The sequence below is a fragment of the Talpa occidentalis genome, unplaced genomic scaffold (assembly GCF_014898055.3).
Source record: "Talpa occidentalis isolate TD23 unplaced genomic scaffold, MPIMG_talOcc4v2.1 talOcc4.13, whole genome shotgun sequence".
NCBI classification, from domain to species: Eukaryota; Metazoa; Chordata; class Mammalia; order Eulipotyphla; family Talpidae; genus Talpa; species Talpa occidentalis.
Window position 1 is genome coordinate 20,458,115 of NW_023601322.1, and position 20,394 is coordinate 20,478,508.

Consider the following 20,394-nt stretch of genomic DNA (forward strand, 5'->3'; position numbering starts at 1 on the left):
TCTCGTGGCAGAGAGGGGGAATGCATGTTTTGTACAGTAAATTTTGGGCCATAACAGCACCTGCAGAAGGTATACATATGCTGACTTTGTCTCTTTGTTTTTATAGCTTTCCTTCCTGATACATTTTCGAGAATACAAAATACATCATAATAAATGTCGGGAATTGCCTGTGTAAATGGCTGTGTCTGATTTCTAATTATTCTACCCATTTACATGCTAGTAAGTTCCTCAATAGAACTTTTCAAATAATATTTATTGAGCATCTATTACACTGTGCTCACAGTATTGGGTCTTATGAGGTGAGTTCAAGTGTTGTAAGAGTCAATTAATCCATGAAGGCAGTATTTCTCAAAGTGTTCCATGGCAAACTAGTACATAAAAACGGATTGAGGAAAATAAGGGTGCCTTGGCAAAATTGGCTTGAAAAACTCTGAAAACTGTGACTTCAGGCCAGAGATTGCCATTGCACATTAGTGAGTTAGACTGATCCAAGAAGTCCTGAAATAAGGAGGCCTATTTAACTTCATTTAACCCAATGCTTTGTCAAGTTTCCCTCGCCACAAATGCTTTTAAAGTAACATCTATTAACATTCTGCAGGACCACTGCTCCAGTGTTCCACCTCTTAAAAAATGTGGCCTTGAGGTATTTTAGTCCAGGGTTCTTTGTGTGGAGCCGAGATTTCATCTAAAGACAAAGTAAAATGGGCCAAACCCACATTCCAGCCACTTAAGGTCCTTTGCTGAACCAGGTTGGGTATTTAAAATATAAAATCCCAATCCTTCCTCCTCTGTAGTAAAAATAACAAGTGCTCCTACGTGCCTGCTTTGTGCTGGCATTATCTAAGCATGGCACATATTTAACCCTCATAAGAGTAGTATCTACCTGACACTCAAACACTGCCTCCCATTACCCCACTTTACATACGAGGGAACTGAGAAACAGAGAGAGTAAGTAACGCGTCAAGGTCACTGATTAGCAAAGAGTAGGGTGAGTACCTGAACCCAGGCCATCTGGCTCCCAAGTCTCTGATCTTATTCCAAAGCCCCCCCTACCAGGCTAGCCCACCTGCCCTTACCTTAGAGCAGATGGATAGTCACCAGGGAAAAGCAACCCACCACCCAAATGCAGACTGTCCAGGTCAATTTCAAGATGGGGAAACAGAGGCAGAGAGAGAGACAAAATCAGCCCTGCTCTGCCCCCACCCTCAGTTCCAACCATTGCTGTGTGTGGGTTTAGAGATTTAGCAGCTGAGTGTTGATTTTTTTTTTATTAAAATGTCATTTATTGGGCCTCCCCGGTGGCGCAGCGGTTGAGCGCCAGGTTGCGAGGCTGCCCGCAGCCTCTGCGGCGCCGGTTCGATCCCCGGCTGCTCCCTGGCCACCGGAGGAGGGTCCCACATGGCGCGCAGACCTCTCCTGCCGCCCGCTGCTCCCCTCAGCAGTGTACTTTGGTCCTTCTGCCTGCTCTGCTCCCCGCTCTGGCTCTGGTGAATTCTCTCACCCTCCCGCGCTTCTGACTGTACCCAATGCTTGTATAAATAAATAAATAAATCCTTAAAAAAAAAAGGCCATTTAAAATAAATAAATAAAATAAAATGTCATTTATTAGTGCTGTTAATTTAATGTTAATATATTAATGTTATTGGTTATGTTATTAATGCTTATTTTAAAATTGCATTTATGGTTGCTAAAAGAGAAAAGGTCGCTAAAAGATAAAAAGCTTATTTGATCAAAAATAATTTGAATTAGGTAACATCAAACCAGATGTGGCTAGGAGTGTTCCACTGCTGGAGTTAGAGGAAAGGCTTTTATAGAGTAAAGGTAGAAGAAATGCAAGGAAAGAATTTAACTATACATTAAATGGTTGTCTTATTTGGGAAAACCTTAGTTGTCTGTGATTGGTTTTCCTTAGGTTCAAATTTCTTAACCTTGATGTAATTATTTAATTAATTTTTTTAATTGTAAAGCATTTTATTGTATATGTATATATATTCTATTTTTTTAATTTAAATTTTATTTTTATATTCCCCATACAATTACAACCCCCTAATTTTGACCCCAATCCCTCCTTTCCCCACCCCCAACCCCCCCCATAGAGAGTCTCTGGTTCATAGTTGTTTGTTGATTTTGTGATTGTCTGTTTTGCTAACCAATTGGTGCATCTCTCTGACCCGAGACTGACAAGTGATATGAAAAGAATAAACCACTTTTTTGATAAAATTTAAATCCCCAACACAAAAAAGAAAAGTGTGCAATAAAACCATGTATCACAAGCTAAGTGGACTGAAGAAAGTTTTTGTCTTCAAAATGATGCAGTCTGTACCATTTACTTTGGAGAAAAAAGCTATTTCCACAATCTGATATTAAGGTGTTATGAGGAAGGCCACATTTTGTAATTAAGATCTAACATGGTCAGTCAAAGGGAGAAAATAATTCAAGTTTACTCAATAAACAAAGTCTGTGCAAAGGTGCAGTGTTATAATAGGCAACCAAAATATCAATACATGCATCTGAACTCTTGGCAAAAGAACTCAAATCCTTTAATGACTTAAATAATAAAAGCGGGGGTAAGTACAACTGGAGATATTTCATTTTCAGACTTAAAAAAAAAACACCTCGGGCCTCCCCAGTGGCGCAACAGTTGAGTGCTGGGTTGCAAAGCTGCCCGCAGCCTCTACAGCACCGGTTCAATTCCCGGCTGCTCCCCAGCCACCGGAGGAGGGTCCCACATGGCGCGCAGACCTCTCCTGCCGCCCGCTGCTCCCCTCAGCAGTGTACTTCGGTCCTTCTGCCTGCTCTGCTCCCCGCTCTGGCTCTAGTGAATTCTCTCACCCTCCCGCGCTTCTGACTGTACCCAGTGCTTGTATAAATAAATAAATGTTTAAAAAAAAAAAAGAAAAATCTTTAAAAAACAAACAAACAAAAAAACAAACAAACAAAAAAAAAAACCACCTCAAAATTGTGGCCTGTGCCCATTCTTATTTTCCTGAGATGATTTTCAAACAAAAACAAATTCTTCCACCTTGGAGTAGAGGACTAAGATTCTGGAAGACTGGGAAGGAGACAAGCCTGGAAGTGCTGCCCATATTGCACTCTCAGAGTTCCTTTGCTCAGTTAAACCCAGTGTCTTCAAATGTAAAATAGGGACTTTATTCCTACTTTAAAAATTAAAAGAACAATTCCTCAAGGTCTCTGGAATGGCCATTTCCTTCAAGAGATTAATGGGTTTACTTAGAACAGCTACCAGGGTTCAGAGACATAATGACAAGGTCTCCTGTCCTTGCTGCTGCCTCTGACCCCAACCCTCAGGTCACTTGATTCTCCAGCCCAACTTCTGGTTTCACTCCTTCCCCTACCCCCCTAGCAGGGCTGGGTTAACTGAAGGAAGAGATGGGCTCAACCTTTTGGGAAAATACCAGCAGCTGGTTGATTCTTTGTGCTTGAAGGAGTTTCCACCTTGACACCACTGACATTTGGGCCAGATAACTGTTGTGGGGGGCCATCCTGTGCCTTGAAAGCATTTCGCAGCATCCCGACCTCCACTCACTAGATGCCAGGTGATAGTCAAAAAGGCTCCAGACATCCTCAAATGCCCCCTGAGAGGCAAAATGACCCACCTGAGAACCACTGCTCTTAATTCAAACATTTCCAAACCCTAAATCTGAAACCTGAAGATATTCTTCCTGGCTGAAACTTGAAAAGAAAGGAAACTCCCAGACACTTTATGGGTCAGCTCTCTTGCGCTCATGTACTCAACCTTCTGGCAGCCTTGATTGTAGGTGCCTGTGTGATTTTAAATGAGCTAGGTGGCCACACTCATTGCTTCCCAACGCCCTCTCCCTACCAGTCACAGAATAGACATTGCAAAGGGAAACAAGTTGAGTGTAGGTCATCCAGGTAAATCTGATACCTTTATTGTGAGGGAATGAAAATTGAGGAGTAAGAGTGTTACCTCTGAGTACAGAGCCAGCAGTGGGGCTCTGGGAAACCTCACCTGAAGGCCTGTGCAATCTTCACCTGTGCTATCTTCAGACCCGAGAGGAGAGTCTCATGAGCAAGGTAACTTTGTTAATAAAGTTTTCAAATGCAGCAGATATCTAGGTAAATGAAGTAGTAGGTCTATGTGTCTGGGTTGCTGGGAAGGTGAGGCAAGGATGATGGGACAGGGCATGTGTAGTGTAGCAAAGCTTCCATAGGATACCGTGATGGTGGGACGTGACATGATGAATTTGCCAAAACTCATGGGACTACACAACACAAAGGGTGATCTCTGATGCAAACTACGGGCAGAGTGAATAACACGATATCCGATATCAACGTTGTTGAGTCCTCAATTGGAACAAATGGACCACACCAAAGACAGGTGTTAAGAGGCAACTGGGTAGGGCTCAGTAGGGCTTGGTGGGGGGTTACTACTTTATGGGAACTCTGCTCCATTTTTCTGTAAATGTAAAACTACTCTGTTTTTATCACTGTGTCTGGAAAAGTGGAGGTCAGAAAAAGACAGAAATCAGCTCTGTAAACATTTGTAATATAACTTACCCTTCCTGTGTTAGATAATGCAAAATCAAAATTAGAAGGTTTTTTCTTCGTGCTTCTGTTCTCATCTCGCACTGTGAACAGAGGAGAAAAATTTAGATGGGACAACAGTGAGATTTAACACTCCTTTTATAGCAGTGAACCCTTGAAGGTAAAAGTAACCTGTCAAACCAAGAAGCATGACTTAATGGCTGGAAGGCAGTTTGACACCTGTAAGGGTATATACAATTGTTTCTGTTGTTACATTCTTTTTTAGAGCTCCCTTCTAGATTGTCACCTGAAGATGCAAGTATTCAAATTAGGGTTTCAGTTTACTAGCTAACTTCTTACTGCCAACTTTTTATAACCACAAAGAAACAAATACACACACTTCTACTGCTTGGACCAGGTTAAGGAAAGTGATGATAAAGTCTTGTTGAGTTAGAAATCAATTCTGACATCACAGGTAACTTACTCATATCAGACTCATATCAGATACCGGGTATCTCCCACCCTGATGCACTCATAAAATACTTGACTTGCCATAATATCTCCCTAATTTGAAAATAACTTACTTAACATCTTTATCAAAGGAGAATGCAAGAAAGAACTAGAGAGAAGTAAAAAAGGCCCATGAGTGGCCCAAATTATACCATAAAATCTATAAACAAGCACTCATGCTTATAACACATAAAAACTTTTCAGCTCTTCACCCAGAGCTTTCTCAAATATTAATGTTGTAGTAAAATCAAAGCATTAAATAAAATTTAAACTATGTTTCAGCAACCTGGTTATTTAAAAATTAAATAGTTCTGTACATTTTTTAAGTTGCCTTTTAAAAATTGTAGTCATGTGTACATGACACAAGATTTAGCCTGTTACCCTTTTTTGCACCTCAAGTTCCTCAGATACTAAGTGTCAATTACACTCTCTCCAGCCCTCTACCCCCACCCCCACCCCCAGCTTCCCTGAAGCCTCCAGCATCTCCATCCACCAGAGATCGCAGACTCTCAGGCCTCCTTTGGGTGCTTATCCAGCGATTTCCTTTTGAAACTTTCCTGCACTGGGCCCCCTGGAAATGGAGTGTTCTCCTTTCTGGGTCACACCTTGGTTCAATGCACACCTCCCCTTGAGTAAAGGCACATGGAGTTTGGAGATGTTACACAGCTCTGGTGAAGACTGAACGTTTTGTAACTGGCCGAAATTAGCGATGATGGTCAAAGTCTTTCCCTCTTCTTTGTATTTTGGCTTTGTTATTGTCGGCTTTTTGTTGTTTAGAGTTGGTTGGATTTTTTTTTTTTTTTTTTTTTTTGGTTTGTTTTTTGTTTGTGGTAATTTGATTTGCCTCGCCTATAGTGCCATCTAGTGTATTAGGAGGAAAAAATACTTGTGAAATTTAGGGAGCTCCATAATTTGCAAATAAAGATGAAAATCATCATAAAAACACTCTAAATCAAGTTTGCAAAATAAAAATAGGGTCACATGGATTTGTTTCTAAATGTGCAAAATTCTCAAATTTATGTTGAGGGTTTGGTTTGGAATTTAAGGAGTCTAAAAGGTGTCTGCCCATCACTGTATCTCAGGGACCTGAGATCCAGAAGAGTTTAGAGATTTTCTCAGGAGCCCATAAAGAGTTGGGCACAGAACTTAGATCTTTTGCCCCCACCCCAGGCCCCCACACACAAGCTCTTGCCTCCACCAACTCCTCCTGGACATTATTACCCCCTCCTCACCAACCTCCACTCCCATCCCTAGATATTCACTCTCAACCAGAGAGAAGCTGCTATTTTAATTTGCCAAAAACAAATTTGTGAGCCAAATTTGCCAAAAAGCATACAACTGGTTACCCATCTTTCTTAGTGGACTTAACTGGGTAACAAATGGTGTCACTAACAATTCCTCAAACCTAATATCCCACTTTAGTCACCATTTCAAAGCAACTGGCAGAGACCTTCTTGGAAAAATTAGTCACCCTGCAGCGCCAGGAGTCACGTGTCTCATAGGAAATTATGCCTTTTAATTCCTGAGGAGTCACAGCTCTGGTGTCAATCAGGCTATTCCATGCCACAAGCCTTTAAGAACTAAAGGCCTGGGATTACTGAACCTTGAAAGCAACGTAAACGCCAGACAGGCTGCACTGGATACTGCCATTTCCACCGATTTTCATGACCCTCTAGATTTTGAGGCTCCGCTGCAGTGTCCTGGAAATCACATGGGGCAAAGCCTGGCTTTACATACTGTGGGGTGTTACGTCGGGTCAGAATCAGTGGTGGGTACTCATCGCTGTGCTCCATCCTTCACTCTGGAAGCACGAGCATCTTCCTGATCTAAACATGCACTGATGCAAATGTCCTCTTGGGACTAGATACTGAGAACTAGAGAGCCCAGGGTTTTGCCCCTGCTCCTCAGTGATGTGCCCTCTGTACTGCCTTTGGCTCAGAACCCTGAATTTCCTCAAGATGAGGTTCTGAGTGGACCCAGAAAACTCAGGAACAAAAAAAAAAAAATCTCAGGAGAGAAGTTTTTAAAGGAGTAGTGTAAAAGAATAAAGGTGAAGGGGAGAATGGAGAAACAAGGGCTATGACAGTTAAGGAGTGCAGTTTCTTTTAAGGGGAACAAAAATGTTCAAAAATTATCATGGTATGGTTTGCCTAGCTGTAAGTATACTAAAGGTCAATGAGTTGTACGCCTTAAGTGAGTGACCCTATATGAATTATATCTTAATAACACTGCTTTTAAATGCAAAAAAAAAAAAAAGAGGAGAGATGTAGAGAAAAGAAGGTTAAGAGAAATGTAAATAATTTAGGTAATTTTTTTGGTCCTGATATATACAGTTAATGGTCCAGTTGAATATAGAAATAATTTCATGCAATATTTTGAAGTTATTCAAAGTGGAAAATAGGAAGGGGTGGAAGCTTATCACCCACATCACTTCGAGGGGCTGCTCCCTGCCCTGGGGGTAGAGCCAGCAGGTCTTGGACAGTGACACTTGCTTGTTCTGATAAATCGGCAAAAACAAGTTTGCTGTGTCAGTGTGACCATAGGATACACTAACCAGAAAGAAAAGAAAACACAAAATTCTCTGGACAGAACTTTCTCTTTATATTTTTTCTTTTTGGCTTTATTGTAAGTAGCAATGCTCATGAAAGTAGAAAAATCCACTTAAATATAGTTAATATTTCCTTAATTCATTGAAACAAAAGTAAACATCTTTCAAGAATCTCAAAAGATTTTAATGTAAAAAGATGTAATTTTGATATTATCCAGAGTTGGAAGGATGAAAGAAGATGTACTTAGATGCAATTGGTGGAGTTAGAAACTGGTGCAAATTTTTTTGTAGAACAAATTCACAAAATCCATTAAAATGAAAAATGTACACACCCGCTGACCCAGCAATTTATACTACTAGAGAGCAATTGTACTATATTAAAGAAATACTCCCTTTATGTACAATGATTAATGTTTGAGGATGCACATTATTTGCAGCATTATTTGTATCCGCAAGCAATTAAACATCTCCTAAATGTCCACCAGTGTTAAATAAATACAGCCTTGCTATGGAATACTATGCACCAATGAAAACAATGATGTGGATCCATATATAGTAACAAAGAATGATTTTGAAGACAATGTGTTTTCTCCCCATCCACTCACTGCCCACTTTCAGATTATTGTGTCACTTGGAGAAAGAAAGTTTGAATTAAAAAGTAACATTTAAATTTGACAAGTAAAACCTCAACTAGTACAGAAAATATGAAAACAAAGTTCCTCTCTTCACTCTACCAACCATTGTTAATGTATTGTGTAATGGTTCTGAAGAGGAGTACGGATATATCAGCACGTACATGCAAAAACTTTAAAATTAAAAAAAAAATTGTATACACTTTTGGGCACCTGGATTTCCCACTTAATAATGTATCTTAAAAATCTTTCCATATGAGCACATGCAGATCTACCTAATTCTAAGACATGCTGTCAAGTGAAAACTTGCAGAAAAAGCAAAGAATGAAAAAGCCTAGATACCTAGTTTTCTCTGGGTAGTGGCATGGGCTGGAAGCACAACATCTGAAGTTTTATTTATTTTTTTTTTTTAAGATTTATTTATTTATTTATTTATACAAGCCCTGGGTACAGTCAGAAGCGCAGGAGGGTGAGAGAATTCACCAGAGCCAGAGCCGGGAACAGAACAGGCAGACTGACGAAATACACTGCTAAGGCGAGCAGCAGGCGTGGCAGGAGAGGTCTGTCGCGCCATGTGGGCCCCTCGCCGGAGGCTGGGGATCAAATCGGTGCTGCAGAGGCTGCGGACAGCTTTGCAACCCAGCGCTCAACTGCTGTGCCACTGGGGAGGCCCCCCACCTGAAGTTTTAATCTATACTCTTGTGATTGTTTAAAATTAATACTTTGGTAAGTAATAAGGAAACAAATGCACTGGCTCGGGTTCAGATGTTCACAATCAGAAAATTGCTAAGGCAAGAAATTCTATTACTACTTTGGTAGATGAGCCACATCAGGGTTCCCCCTGTTCCAGCTTCCATAGAGGTACAGTGACAGGCTGGGGGTAGGAGGGGATGTCCTGATGCTGATGTGGCCTCAGGTGTTCTCATTCACTTAGGCTCCTAACAAGTCACCCAAAGGCAACCCTCTATACCTTATTTCCCCTCTCCAGATCCCCCTGAGCTCTCTTTCCTCCCTCTCCCCAATCCACACAACCCTCACAGAGGGAAAGAAACCTAAGGGCTTGTTTTTTTTTTTTAAAAAGATTTATTTATTTATGCATACAAGAGCTGGGGTACAGGCCAGAGATGCGGGAGGATGAGAGGATCCACCAGAGACAGAGTGGGGAACAGAACAGGCAGACTGACTGAAATACACTGCTGAGGGAAGCAGCCGGTGAGGCAGGAGAGGTCTGCTGCTCCATGTGGGTTGCTCCCTGGCCGTGAAGTCATGCTGCAGAGGCTGCGGACAGCTTCATATTGAGTGCTTAATCCCTTGTACCCCCAGGGAGGCCCAAAACCTAAGGGTTTTATTGCCCAATATCCTAGGAAGGACCTTGGGTTTCCCTGGCTGCCCTAATGAAACCTGAGCTCCATCATTTGTCAGAATTATCTCCTTCAAATTCCTCTCAGAATCCCTGGAGGGTCTTTTAAATGGTGAACCAATGAGCAAGTTGAACTCAGGCTTGATCAGGATGAACAGAAAGGCAAAGCTCTAATTCTTGGGAGAGAGGAGCCTCCAGATTCTAAACTAATCTGAGCAATGTTGACTGTATTTTTCAAAGTCTATCAGAGAGGCTTGTGCAGAGTTTTGATTATAGTCCTGCCATACACTCGCTGTCCCAACTCCAGTCAAGAGCCTTTCCAGGACATTTTGGACAGAATCACAAAGTTTTGCAAATAGCCCCCGTCTCAGTGGCAGATGATGGGAATTGAGGGGCACCTTTGGTTCAGCGATTTGGAATTCTGTTTGGTAGTGAGTTTGCTCCACACATGGTTTACTTACTATACAGCTTGGGAAACAGCTTGTACTTGGAATCTCCAGGCCTTGAAATAATGATTCGACTTTTTCTTTGAGATGAGATTGACGGAAATGCAGAATTTAGTAAGAATAGAAAAGAGAGATAAGAAGACCCTATTCAAATATCTAGTGTTGAATATTTAAGATGAGCTGTTACTTGAAACACAGAACGTGCTCTTATAAATCTGTTAATTAAAAGTATAAAGCTTGCCAGATCTATAACATTATTCTAGTCATGCTATTCAAGTGAACACAAAAATGTGTCTTCTGAATGTAAAATCTAAGAATGGCCCACTGACAAATGGTCAATTTAAACTGTGAAAGATGGCAGCAACCTGAAATGGACACAATTAGATGCTCAATTAATTTCTGTCTACCAAAGCAACGAGGCCCAGAAGTGAACATCTCACCGAGGTGTCTCATTTGTCTCTGCTTCAATAACCTGGCTGTTTTCTTCTTCCTTCATTTCCTTTGTGGGCTATTGTGCAACAAAAATGCCTCCATTATCAGATTCAAAATTGAATCCTATGATACTGTAGCCTGAGGAAAAGGAAGCATTGAATATCATTCCTAGTTTTAGGCCCAGAAGATATTTAGGAAATGTTACTGTATATACACCACATGCAACATTAGTGCTTTTAATTTCTTTTTTACTGGTGCAATGGAGATTAATTTGCATGAGCTTGTTTCAATTTTTGTAATAAGATCCGGATTTTACATTAAGCTTTCCATCTCAAAAACAAACAGTTAAAAAGGACACATTTCTTCATTCAATTGTTTTTATTATAGTTCTATTTTACAGTCCCTGCATCTAATATTCACTTTAAAGCTTGACTATACATACCCAATGGTTCTAATTTGTTTTTTATTTGTTTCCTGATTACCTCCTCTTTCGACCAGGAAACTTCCTAAGTTTCAGAATGCTGTGTAACCTGACAAAACACTGGAACTACCAAAAGTAGAGTCTGTAGATCCAGGAAAGGCATTTATACTATTTAACATACTGTCAGGACTGGTCAGTTGTGCTGGGAACACAGTGTGTCCTAAAGGGGACATGTGTTTTTAATGAGTATGAACTGGTTATAGAATTTGAGGTTTCAGAGAAGTGTCAAGTCTACTAGACTAGAGTGTGGTATTATACTTAATTCATGTTCCCACAGACTACCCTCTGGTTACAACAGATCTGCAGGACGCAGAGGTCACTGCCATCTAGAAGAGTTGACATCAACCTGGTCACATGTGCCATGTGACATCACGGTATAGTCTATGAGGTCAATTATCTTTTTTTTTTTTTAAACCCACTGCAGGTTTAGTGACAATGACCCCATATTATATGCAGAGCAGGTTCACTTTGTGCCAGTTGTTGAGAGCACACATCCCTCGACCCCTCCTTCCTTCCCTATGAGATAAAGGGTTTAACTTAAATCCATCAAGTCTTTAGAACCAACTTCCAGTTGGGGTTTTTTTGTAAAGTAGGTGAGACTTTGAGGAAGGGGACAGATCTAAAAAGGGAGCTGTCCTGAGAAATAATTGGTGGTTTCATGAACAAGTCAGTGTCATTGAAAATTTGAGAAGATAAATATAATAAAAAGAGAGAAGATGGGAGATGGCGGAAGCTGTGCTAATTCAAAGAGACTTAAAAGATACAATAAGCAGAAATCCTGAATGAACCCTGGCTAGAGAACCAGCTGGCTAAAGAACAGTATGTGGCATAACACTTTGTTTTGAAAAAACATACCTGTAGATGTACATGAAGTACATATATATATATATATATATATATATATATATATATATATATACACACACACACACACACACAGGAAAGATCTGGAACGACATGTGGATACACACTAATGTTCTCCCTTAGTTAACACCTTAGTATACCTGGGTTGTGGGAGTGTGGTGATTTTTATTTTATTTATCCAATTTTTTAAAAAGATTTATTTATTTATGCATACAAGAACTGGGGTACAGGCCAGAAGTGTGGGGAGTGAGAGGATTCACCAGTGACAGAGTGAGGAACAGAACAGGCAGATGTACTGACATACACTGCTGAGGGGAGCAGCGGGTGAGATAGGAGAGGTCTGCTGTGCCATGTGGTTAGCTCCCTGCCTGGGGATCGAACTTGTGCTGCAGTGGCAGCGGATAGCTTCATAGGTTTGTATCTTAACCCCTTGCGCCACCAGGGAGGTCCTATTTATCCAATTTTTACCTATCATTTCTTTCAACTTGATTTACAATTATGTAATTAATCATGCAATTTTAGAACTGCCAATTCATACCACTGAGAATACAGAAAACAATAACTCAGGAATTCTTAGATCTATTCAAGTTCTAAGACTTGGGATAGCTCTAAACTTAGAATGAAGGGGGAAATGTTGACCAATAAATCATGTTGACGGGCTACAGAAAATTCAGGGAAAAGATGAACAACAACTCACAATGTATATAATTTAATATAAATTTTTATGTTTAAGAATTTAAATATAAAAATAAGGGGAGAACAACCACTGGGGTTTTCCTGATTTGGACAGGAGACCATGGCAAGTGTGCTCGTGGAGATCTGCCAGGATCTAATCGGATCTGACCTGATCAAGTGCTGAATAATCAATATTGGCAATTTAAATTAAGACCACTCATTTATCTATTATTTGCTTATTTTAGCAATAGTGTTTCACAGACGACTACCGAATCTGTTACCAATTACAATGTTTTTATCCACAAACGAGTATGAATGAGTCATTTGGAAAAGGCAAAATCACTGCTAACCAGGGGAGACATTTCTTTTACCAGTTTCCACATTCTCTGGCATGTCTAGTGATTATCCATCACCTGAAAGAAATTTGGGGGGGAGGGCGTGGAGAATGAAGTATAGGGGGGACAGCAGTCATAAAATGAGTTTGGTGCTGCATTTACTACATCCTAAGAGGTATTAAATGGATTTAAGAGGATTAGAAAACTCACTGAATTCACCAAGCAAATCTCTTCAGTAAACAACTGAAGTTAATCTCCATATTCACACTGAGACTCCAGTTGTTCTCTACTAATCATTTAGGGTGGTCACTACGGATAGATTGGATTTGACATATGAGAGAAGCCATTTGCTGACCCAGACCTATAATGCCCAGCAGTTTTTACCTTTAAGGAGGTGGCTTACTTCTTAGAAACTTTAAGGAAACACTGATTTAAGAAGCCCGGTTGTCAGGAGCTCTGGAAGTCTACACACTAATTGAAGTACTCAATAAAAATTCATTGGGGGCATGACAACTTCCACTCAGAATATGAGGCACTGTTAACAAATTTTTTTTTTTTAATAGTTTAAGACACTGTTCCTCTCTGCCCTTAAATGGTTGATTTTCTCGCCAGCATCAGAAACATAAGAATACATGCCTCTGTATGGCAGTGTCTTTATTTTATTTTTTTTTTAAGATTTATTTTTATTTATTTATTACACAAGCACTGGATACAGTCAGAAGCGTGGGAGGGTGAGAGAATTCACAAGAGCCAGAGCGGGGAGCAGAGCAGGCAGAAGGACCGAAGTACACTGCTGAGGGGAGCAGCGGGCGTGGCAGGAGAGGTCTGCGCGCCATGTGGGACCCTCCTCCAGTGGCCGGGGAGCAGCCGGGAATCGAACCGGCGCTGCAGAGGCTGCAGGCAGCTTCGCAACCCGGTGCTCAACCGCTGCGCCACCGGGGAGGCCCGATGTGTCTTTATTTTTTAATAGATTAGTTTTCATTGAGGTAAGGTTGATTTACAATACTCAGTATGATGTAAGGGTATTGGTCCATACCTCTTTAGTTGATGTTACTACACCACACCCACATTCAGAGCACCCATTTCTTCACTAGCATCCATTGGGCCCCTTCTCCGTTTGCTCCCTACTGCCCACCCTCCCACTCTGGCAGCCTCAATTCTACAGTCAGATTCCTAGGCTTTGTATTGTTTTAGTTTTGTCTCTTCCTTTGTTTTTTTTTTTTTTTTTTTTTAAAGATTTATTTATTTATGCATAGAAGAACTGGGATGTAAGTCGGAGGTGCAGGGGTGAGAGGGTTCACCAGAGACAAACGAGGAGCATAACAGGTGGATTTACTGAAATACACTGTTGAGGGGAGCAGCAGGCAAGACAGGAGAGGTCTGCAGTGTCATATGTGGGTTAGCCCCCTGGCCTGGCATCAAACTCAGGCCGTCCTGGTGATAGCACTGAGACAACCCCTATGCCAACAGGGAAGCCCTATTTGTTTCTTTATATTCCATATGTGAGTGAAATCATCTGGTATTTGTCTTTTTCCTTCTAATTTATTTCATTTAGTATAATCCTCTCCAGTTCCACCCCTGCTGTTACAAATGGCCAGAGCTCATCTTTTATTTATAGCTGAGTAGTACTCCACTGTGTCCATAGCACGTCTTCCTAATCCACTCATCTGCTGTTGGTCACGTAGGTTATTTCCACAGCCTTTGACCTTTTCTCCCTCGCCTCTCCTCACCTCAGAGATCTCATTTTGTTTATTAAAGACCACTAGTTTGGGCCTCCCCGGTGGCGCAGCGGTTGAGCGCTGGGTTGCAAAGCTGCCCGCGGCCTCTGCAGTGCCGGTTCGATCCCCGGCTGCTCCCCAGCCACCGGAGGAGGGTCCCGCATGGCGCGCAGACCTCTCCTGCCGCCCGCTGCTCCCCTCAGCAGTGTACCTCGGTCCCTCTGCCTGCTCTGCTCCCCGCTCTGGCTCTGGTGAATTCTCTCACCCTCCCACGCTTCTGACTGTACCCAGTGCTTGTATAAATAAAAAAAAAAAAAAAAAAAAAAAAAAAAAAAAATAAATAAGTAAAACATGCCTCTAAAAAAAAAAAAAAATCTTTAAAAAAAAAAATAAATAAAGACCACTAGTTTTTATAAGTATTTTACTTTGCCAAATAGTCTATTATGTAAATTTCCAATATTTCTCTTTGTCATTCTGACTTGCTTTACTATGCATAATTCCCTCCATTTTGCTGTTAATGGCAACATTTAGTATTTCATTGTGTGGCTATATATACACCACATCTTGATCAAATCTTCTATCCATGGGCATTTAGGTTACTACCATATGTCCTAGTTATTATAAGAAGTACTGCCATAAACATTTTAGAGCATACAGTTTCTGAGTTGATGGTTTCACAGTCTTTGTAAAGGTGCCCAGAAGTGGCATTGCTGAGTCATATGGTATTTTCATTTTAGTTTTTTTAAGGTAAATCCAGATCACTTTCCAAAATGGTTGTACCAGTTTACATCCCCACCAAGAGGGGCATTGCCTCTTTCTCTGTATCCTCTCCTGCATCAGATTTTTATTGTTATTGTTGTTTGTTCATATACCATTCTGATGGGTACAAGGTGATATCACATTGTGGTCTTAACCTACATCTCCCTTAAATGATGAACATTTTTTCCATGTATCCATTGGTCTTCCGGATCAGCTCTTTGACAAATTGTTTAGTTCTGCTGCCCATTTATTAATTGGGTTGTTCATTTTCAATTGTTGGATTTAGTTTTTATTTATCTTGGCTATTAACCCCTTGTCATTTGTGTAATGTGTAAATATTTTCTCTCATTCAGTAGGATTTTTTTAGTCTACTTAAATTTTCTTTTGCTGTGTACATTTTTAAATTTGAAGTAAACCCAATTGTTTAATTTGCTTTTATTTCCCCTGCCATAGGGCCCACATACTGTTCTTTTTAATAGCAATAATTTCCATAATAAATTCAATCCTTCTAGATAAAGGTCAGCACCCTTAGACACCTGAGGTGTCTTAGGCAAATCTGACTAAGGCCTTTAGTCAGAACATTCTGCTGATGTTCAGGTCATCAGGGCAAATGGCCATTCATTCATTTCAAAATAATTTATTTGATGTCTACTTCCGACACTATTTTGGGTGCAAATCATACACAGGTTATTATTGCCCTCAGGGGAGTTAAATTGTGACTTTAGACAAAGCTCTGTCTCTGGGCCTCTCTTCCTCAGGGTGCACTCACACCAGACCCACACTACTTAAATTCAAATTCCTGCTTCATCTTTCCTGTTGTGTTCCTTTGGCCTCCCTAAGCCTCAGTTTTCTCGTTCTTATAACAGGGCTAATACAACTCTTTTTGAGTGGAGGTTGAAATTAACTTCATGAATGGCAAGAGCAGCTCTAGAGTGGTCAGCACTGATGAATTCCAGTAGACCACCCGCTGGACCACCCTGGGGTGGGAGGTGGCGGTGTCAGTAGGGTGTGGCTCCCTGCCCTGCAGGAGGAATTGAGGGGGAAGGGATATATAAGGCGGGGCCTGGCGCGCGGGCCCTCATCCTGTCTGGGACTGCACTCCGGAGCAGTCCCTCCAGCGGGTGGCTCCATCCTGCCCCCTGAGAACCGAGGCTGCCCCCACCGAGGCTGCCTCCCGCGCACCCGGGGCCTGACTGGACAGCCGCCCACCACAGGGGGCAGAGCAGGCCTCGCGGGCCGAGCGCCAGCCATGGCGGAGGGGTGGTTGCCCTACGTGGTGGAGGAGCTGCAGCTGCGCCTGGCCACCAGCCCCGACCCGAAGAGGCTGAGGAAAGATCTGAAGAAACTCTCGGCCTTGCCAGTCACCGCAACCGTTCTGAGGAGGACCGGGGTCGGGCAGACGGTAGGTCGGCTGAGCACACACGAGCATGTCGGCAGCCTCGCCAGGGAGCTGGTGGCCAAGTGGAACAGGCTGGTTCCTTTGGAAGGAAACGCAGAGCCAGATGCAAGGCGCTCGGAGAAGAGCGACTCCCGAAAGCGCCCCAGGGATGCCCCTCTGAAGGGGGGCGCGAAGGGGCGCCACGAAGAAAACTGCCAGGTCTCCAGCAGCCGACCGGACGGGCCTGAGGACCGACAGAAAAAACACAAAACAGCCCCCGAGTCTGAGAGGCCACGCCAAGGGGCCCACGGAATCGCCCCCGTTTATTCTTTGGATCGGGAATCTTCTGGTTGCGGCCTTTCCCCTCCCAAGGCCGCTGGGCCTCGGCAGAGGTCCCCGGAATGTGATGGATGCCCCTCTGAGACCCGCGGGGCACGGTGGAGGCCCGGGCAAGGCCGCTCCGAGGCGCCTCGTGACGGACAGCGGCTGGGTCGCGACCAGCGCCGCCGCGCACGGCAGGAGAACCGGGCCGCGCGTCCGCGCAAGGGGCACCCGTCTCCCCCCGGGGACAGATGCCCAGTGGGTGCCCAGGGAAATGAGACGGGCTCTGTGCCCGCCAACCAGAAGTCACACCAAGCCTGCTCCCGAGAGGAGGCCGGGCCTTACTCCCAGGGGAGCGCCCTGGAGAACCCGCCCTCTGGGGGCGCCCTGAGAGAGAAGGAAAAAGAGGGGGGCAGCACCCAGCGGTCCCCCCCTGCCTCGGAGGCTATGTCAGGCAATGGCTTTAAAAAGCAGACGAGCAGCAACCCAGAAAACAAGAAATCTAACGAAAACAAGCAAAGTGTGTACAGTCTATGCACAGGAAAGGGGGCAGGAGACCGGCTGCCCAAGGTGAAAGAAGCTTCCAACAACCTAAAGACGCAAGAGAAACTAAAAACTTTTAGCTTGGCGAGCCAGTCCGTGAGCTCACTCCCTGAAGTCAGGAAGGCAGACACGGATCATGGCTGTGAGCAGCCCACCATGTCTTTTGAGTCCTACCTCAACTATGACCAGCCCCCGAAGAGAAAGAAAAAGACTGTGAAAACATCAGCTGTTTCTCTTGAACGTAGGGGACTGAAAAAAAATTCCAAAAGCACATGTGGAAACTTGAACTTGGGTCAGGCATTCCCTGAGGTGGCTGAAATGAAGTCAGAGAAGCTACAGCCAACTGGGGCCCATTTCGCCAAGCTGGACACGGTCCCCAGTGGCGCTTTACCAGTCCTGCCTGACCCCTCATCACCCAGGCTACCAGCTAATTACCCTCCACTTCCTGCATTTGAACTGATAACCTCCTACCAACCGGAGCAAAAAGTACTGTCTTCCCCCCAGAGAGAGGAAGAAGCTGGATTTACTGGGTACAGAATGAATTCTAAGATGCAGGTGTTTTCTGGCTCCAAGCACGCCTGTCTCCCCCACATGATGACCTTGCGGGAACAATGCATTCGGGTACTTAAAAATAACATCAATTCAATCTTTGAAGTGAGCAGTGTACCTTATTTTGTTCTTGAACCTGTTTTGGAGAGTTGTACCCCTGATCAGCTGTATCGCATAGAAAAATACAATCATATGCTGGTTGAAGAAACAGATAAATTGTGGAAAAATCATTGTAACCAAAAATTTAAGAAAGAAATGCCCTCAGAGCATGAATCGTGGCGGGAGATGTATCTTCGGCTTCAGAAAGCCCGAGAGCAAAGGCTGCGAGCACTAACAATGAATATCCACTCTGCACATGCCAATAAACCCAAGGGTCGACAAACAAAGATGATCTTTTTCAACTCTATGACCAACCTGCCTTCTGATATTTCAAGGAGGCAGAAATCTGAAATAGGAGCAGCTGTTCCGGAAAAAATCAAGATCAAGCCATCCAGCTACCCCACAGGAAGCAGTGCTACTCCCTCCAGCAGTGCCAGTGGCAGTAGCATTGAGCCTATCTCAGGCACCAGCAGTGCCCACTGGGTGCAGGTTGCCAGCAGCAAGAAACCTGCAAAGAAAACTGCACCACTAATGGCTAAGACAATTAGAGACTTCAAGAACAGATTCTCCCGAAGGTAAACTGAGGACATGACTTGGAGATGGAAGTTGAGGAGAGGAATACAAAGGCAGTGGGTGGGAGGTTAGGGATGAGGACTCCCACAAAAGACCGGAGTGTTTTGCTTTGTGGGAACTTTTAAATTCTAAATTCTATAGCTTTGAAGTGTTGAACTTACAAATTGCCACCTGCCACAGCCACTGCCCCCTGCCCGAGAAAATTCCAAAATTCTGAAGAAGAGAAGCCTCAGTCTCACACCTCAGAGAGATCAATTATACTTTTGTTGTCAACTTGCCTATTTGTTAACAATGACATCCTTTTAATGAATATTTCCCCGATTGTATTTGTATTAATAGATAAATAAAAGCATTTGACATGGTTTTGTTTGTTTAATCTCAGTGTAGATAAGGCCTTATTGAACATAAACCCAGAAACCATTAATTAAAAAGACTACATAAAAACGATAAAAAAAAACAAGGTCAAAAGACTAATAAACTAGGATAGATATTAGTAAACCACTTGACACTGAAAAGGCAACTTTCCTTTATATATAATGTCTACCCACAAATCAATTTATAAAGGACCGATAGTTTTCTAGGAAAATGGGTAAAATATAGGAAAAGATGGCTCATAGAAAAGGAAACAACGTAAATATGTGAAAATAGGATCACTCATAAAAATGCAAATAAAAAGCCTATGATACAAGTTTTATCTATCAGGTGAGTAAAATTCAAAAGATTCTTAGCCTGCTGTGTTGGATCCGATTATCAAATGTTACTAGTAGATTTATTAGTGGATGCAACTTCTATGAAAGTTAGTGAGCAAAATGTTAAATAGATGTTCTTTGTTAGAGCTATATCACTTTTAGGATGAGACTGAATATATAAATGAATAATGGCCAGAACAACATAAGCGCAGGAAGTCAAACCACAACCTCTGCAGCAAACATTCCAGAAAACCACACCATAAACTCTTAACAATTAACTCACAACCCCTATAGCAATTGGCCCAGAATGGTCAGGATTTGACTAACAACTGCCACTTTCCCTGTTTTTGCCTCCAGCTTCCAAGTCAGGACCAATCAGAGAAACCCAAGTATGCTCTCCAAATCAAACACCTACCCTATCCTGCTTCTTTAGTTAGCACCCCCTCCAGCTTTCCCAAGTCAGCAACCTCCAAACAGAAAATGCCTGAAGTCTTTCTTTTTTTCCACTTTAAAGCTTTCCCATTTCCTTGCCTACCTTTGATTCTCTTCCTAATACAAGCGTGGTGGCTGACTCCCTTGCCATAGCAAGCTGTCAATTAATAGCTTCTGCTTGTTTTCACTTGGGTAGTTTTCACTTATTTTTACAATAATTTTATTCTACAGGTGCACATATTTCAATTACATACAAATTATTTGATATAGGAATTTTTCTCTTTTTTTAAAGATTTATTTATTTATACAAGCACTGGGTATAGTCAGAAGCACGGGAGGGTGCGGGAATTCACCAGATCCAGAGCAGGGAACAGAACAGGAAGACTGATGAAATACACTGCTGAGGGGAGCAGCGGGTGGGGCAGGAGAGGTCTGTCTCGCCATGTGGGACCCTCGCTGGTGGCGGGGGATCGAACCGGCACTGCAGAGGCTGCGGGCAGCTTCGCAGCCCAGCGATGAACCGCTGCACCACCAGGGGAGG

The 20,394-nt window shown here is 42.6% G+C and overlaps 2 protein-coding genes across 4 annotated transcripts in view; one reads left to right on the forward strand and one right to left on the reverse strand.

Annotated features, from left to right (window-relative positions):
- KATNAL2 (katanin catalytic subunit A1 like 2) overlaps positions 1 to 20,394 on the reverse strand; it is a 62,638-nt gene that overhangs the window by 35,001 nt on the left and 7,243 nt on the right. For all 3 annotated transcript variants that reach the window (XM_037508564.2, XM_037508563.2, XM_037508561.2), the window contains exon 2: positions 4,543 to 4,613. In XM_037508564.2, the coding sequence (XP_037364461.1) occupies positions 4,543 to 4,613 (71 nt within the window). The remainder of the gene's footprint in view (positions 1 to 4,542; positions 4,614 to 20,394) is intronic.
- Positions 16,519 to 18,852, forward strand: LOC119243707 (elongin-A-like). The gene has a single exon (XM_037509657.2). The coding sequence runs from the start codon at positions 16,519 to 16,521 to the stop codon at positions 18,736 to 18,738; it is 2,220 nt and encodes a 739-aa protein (XP_037365554.1). The 3' UTR covers positions 18,739 to 18,852.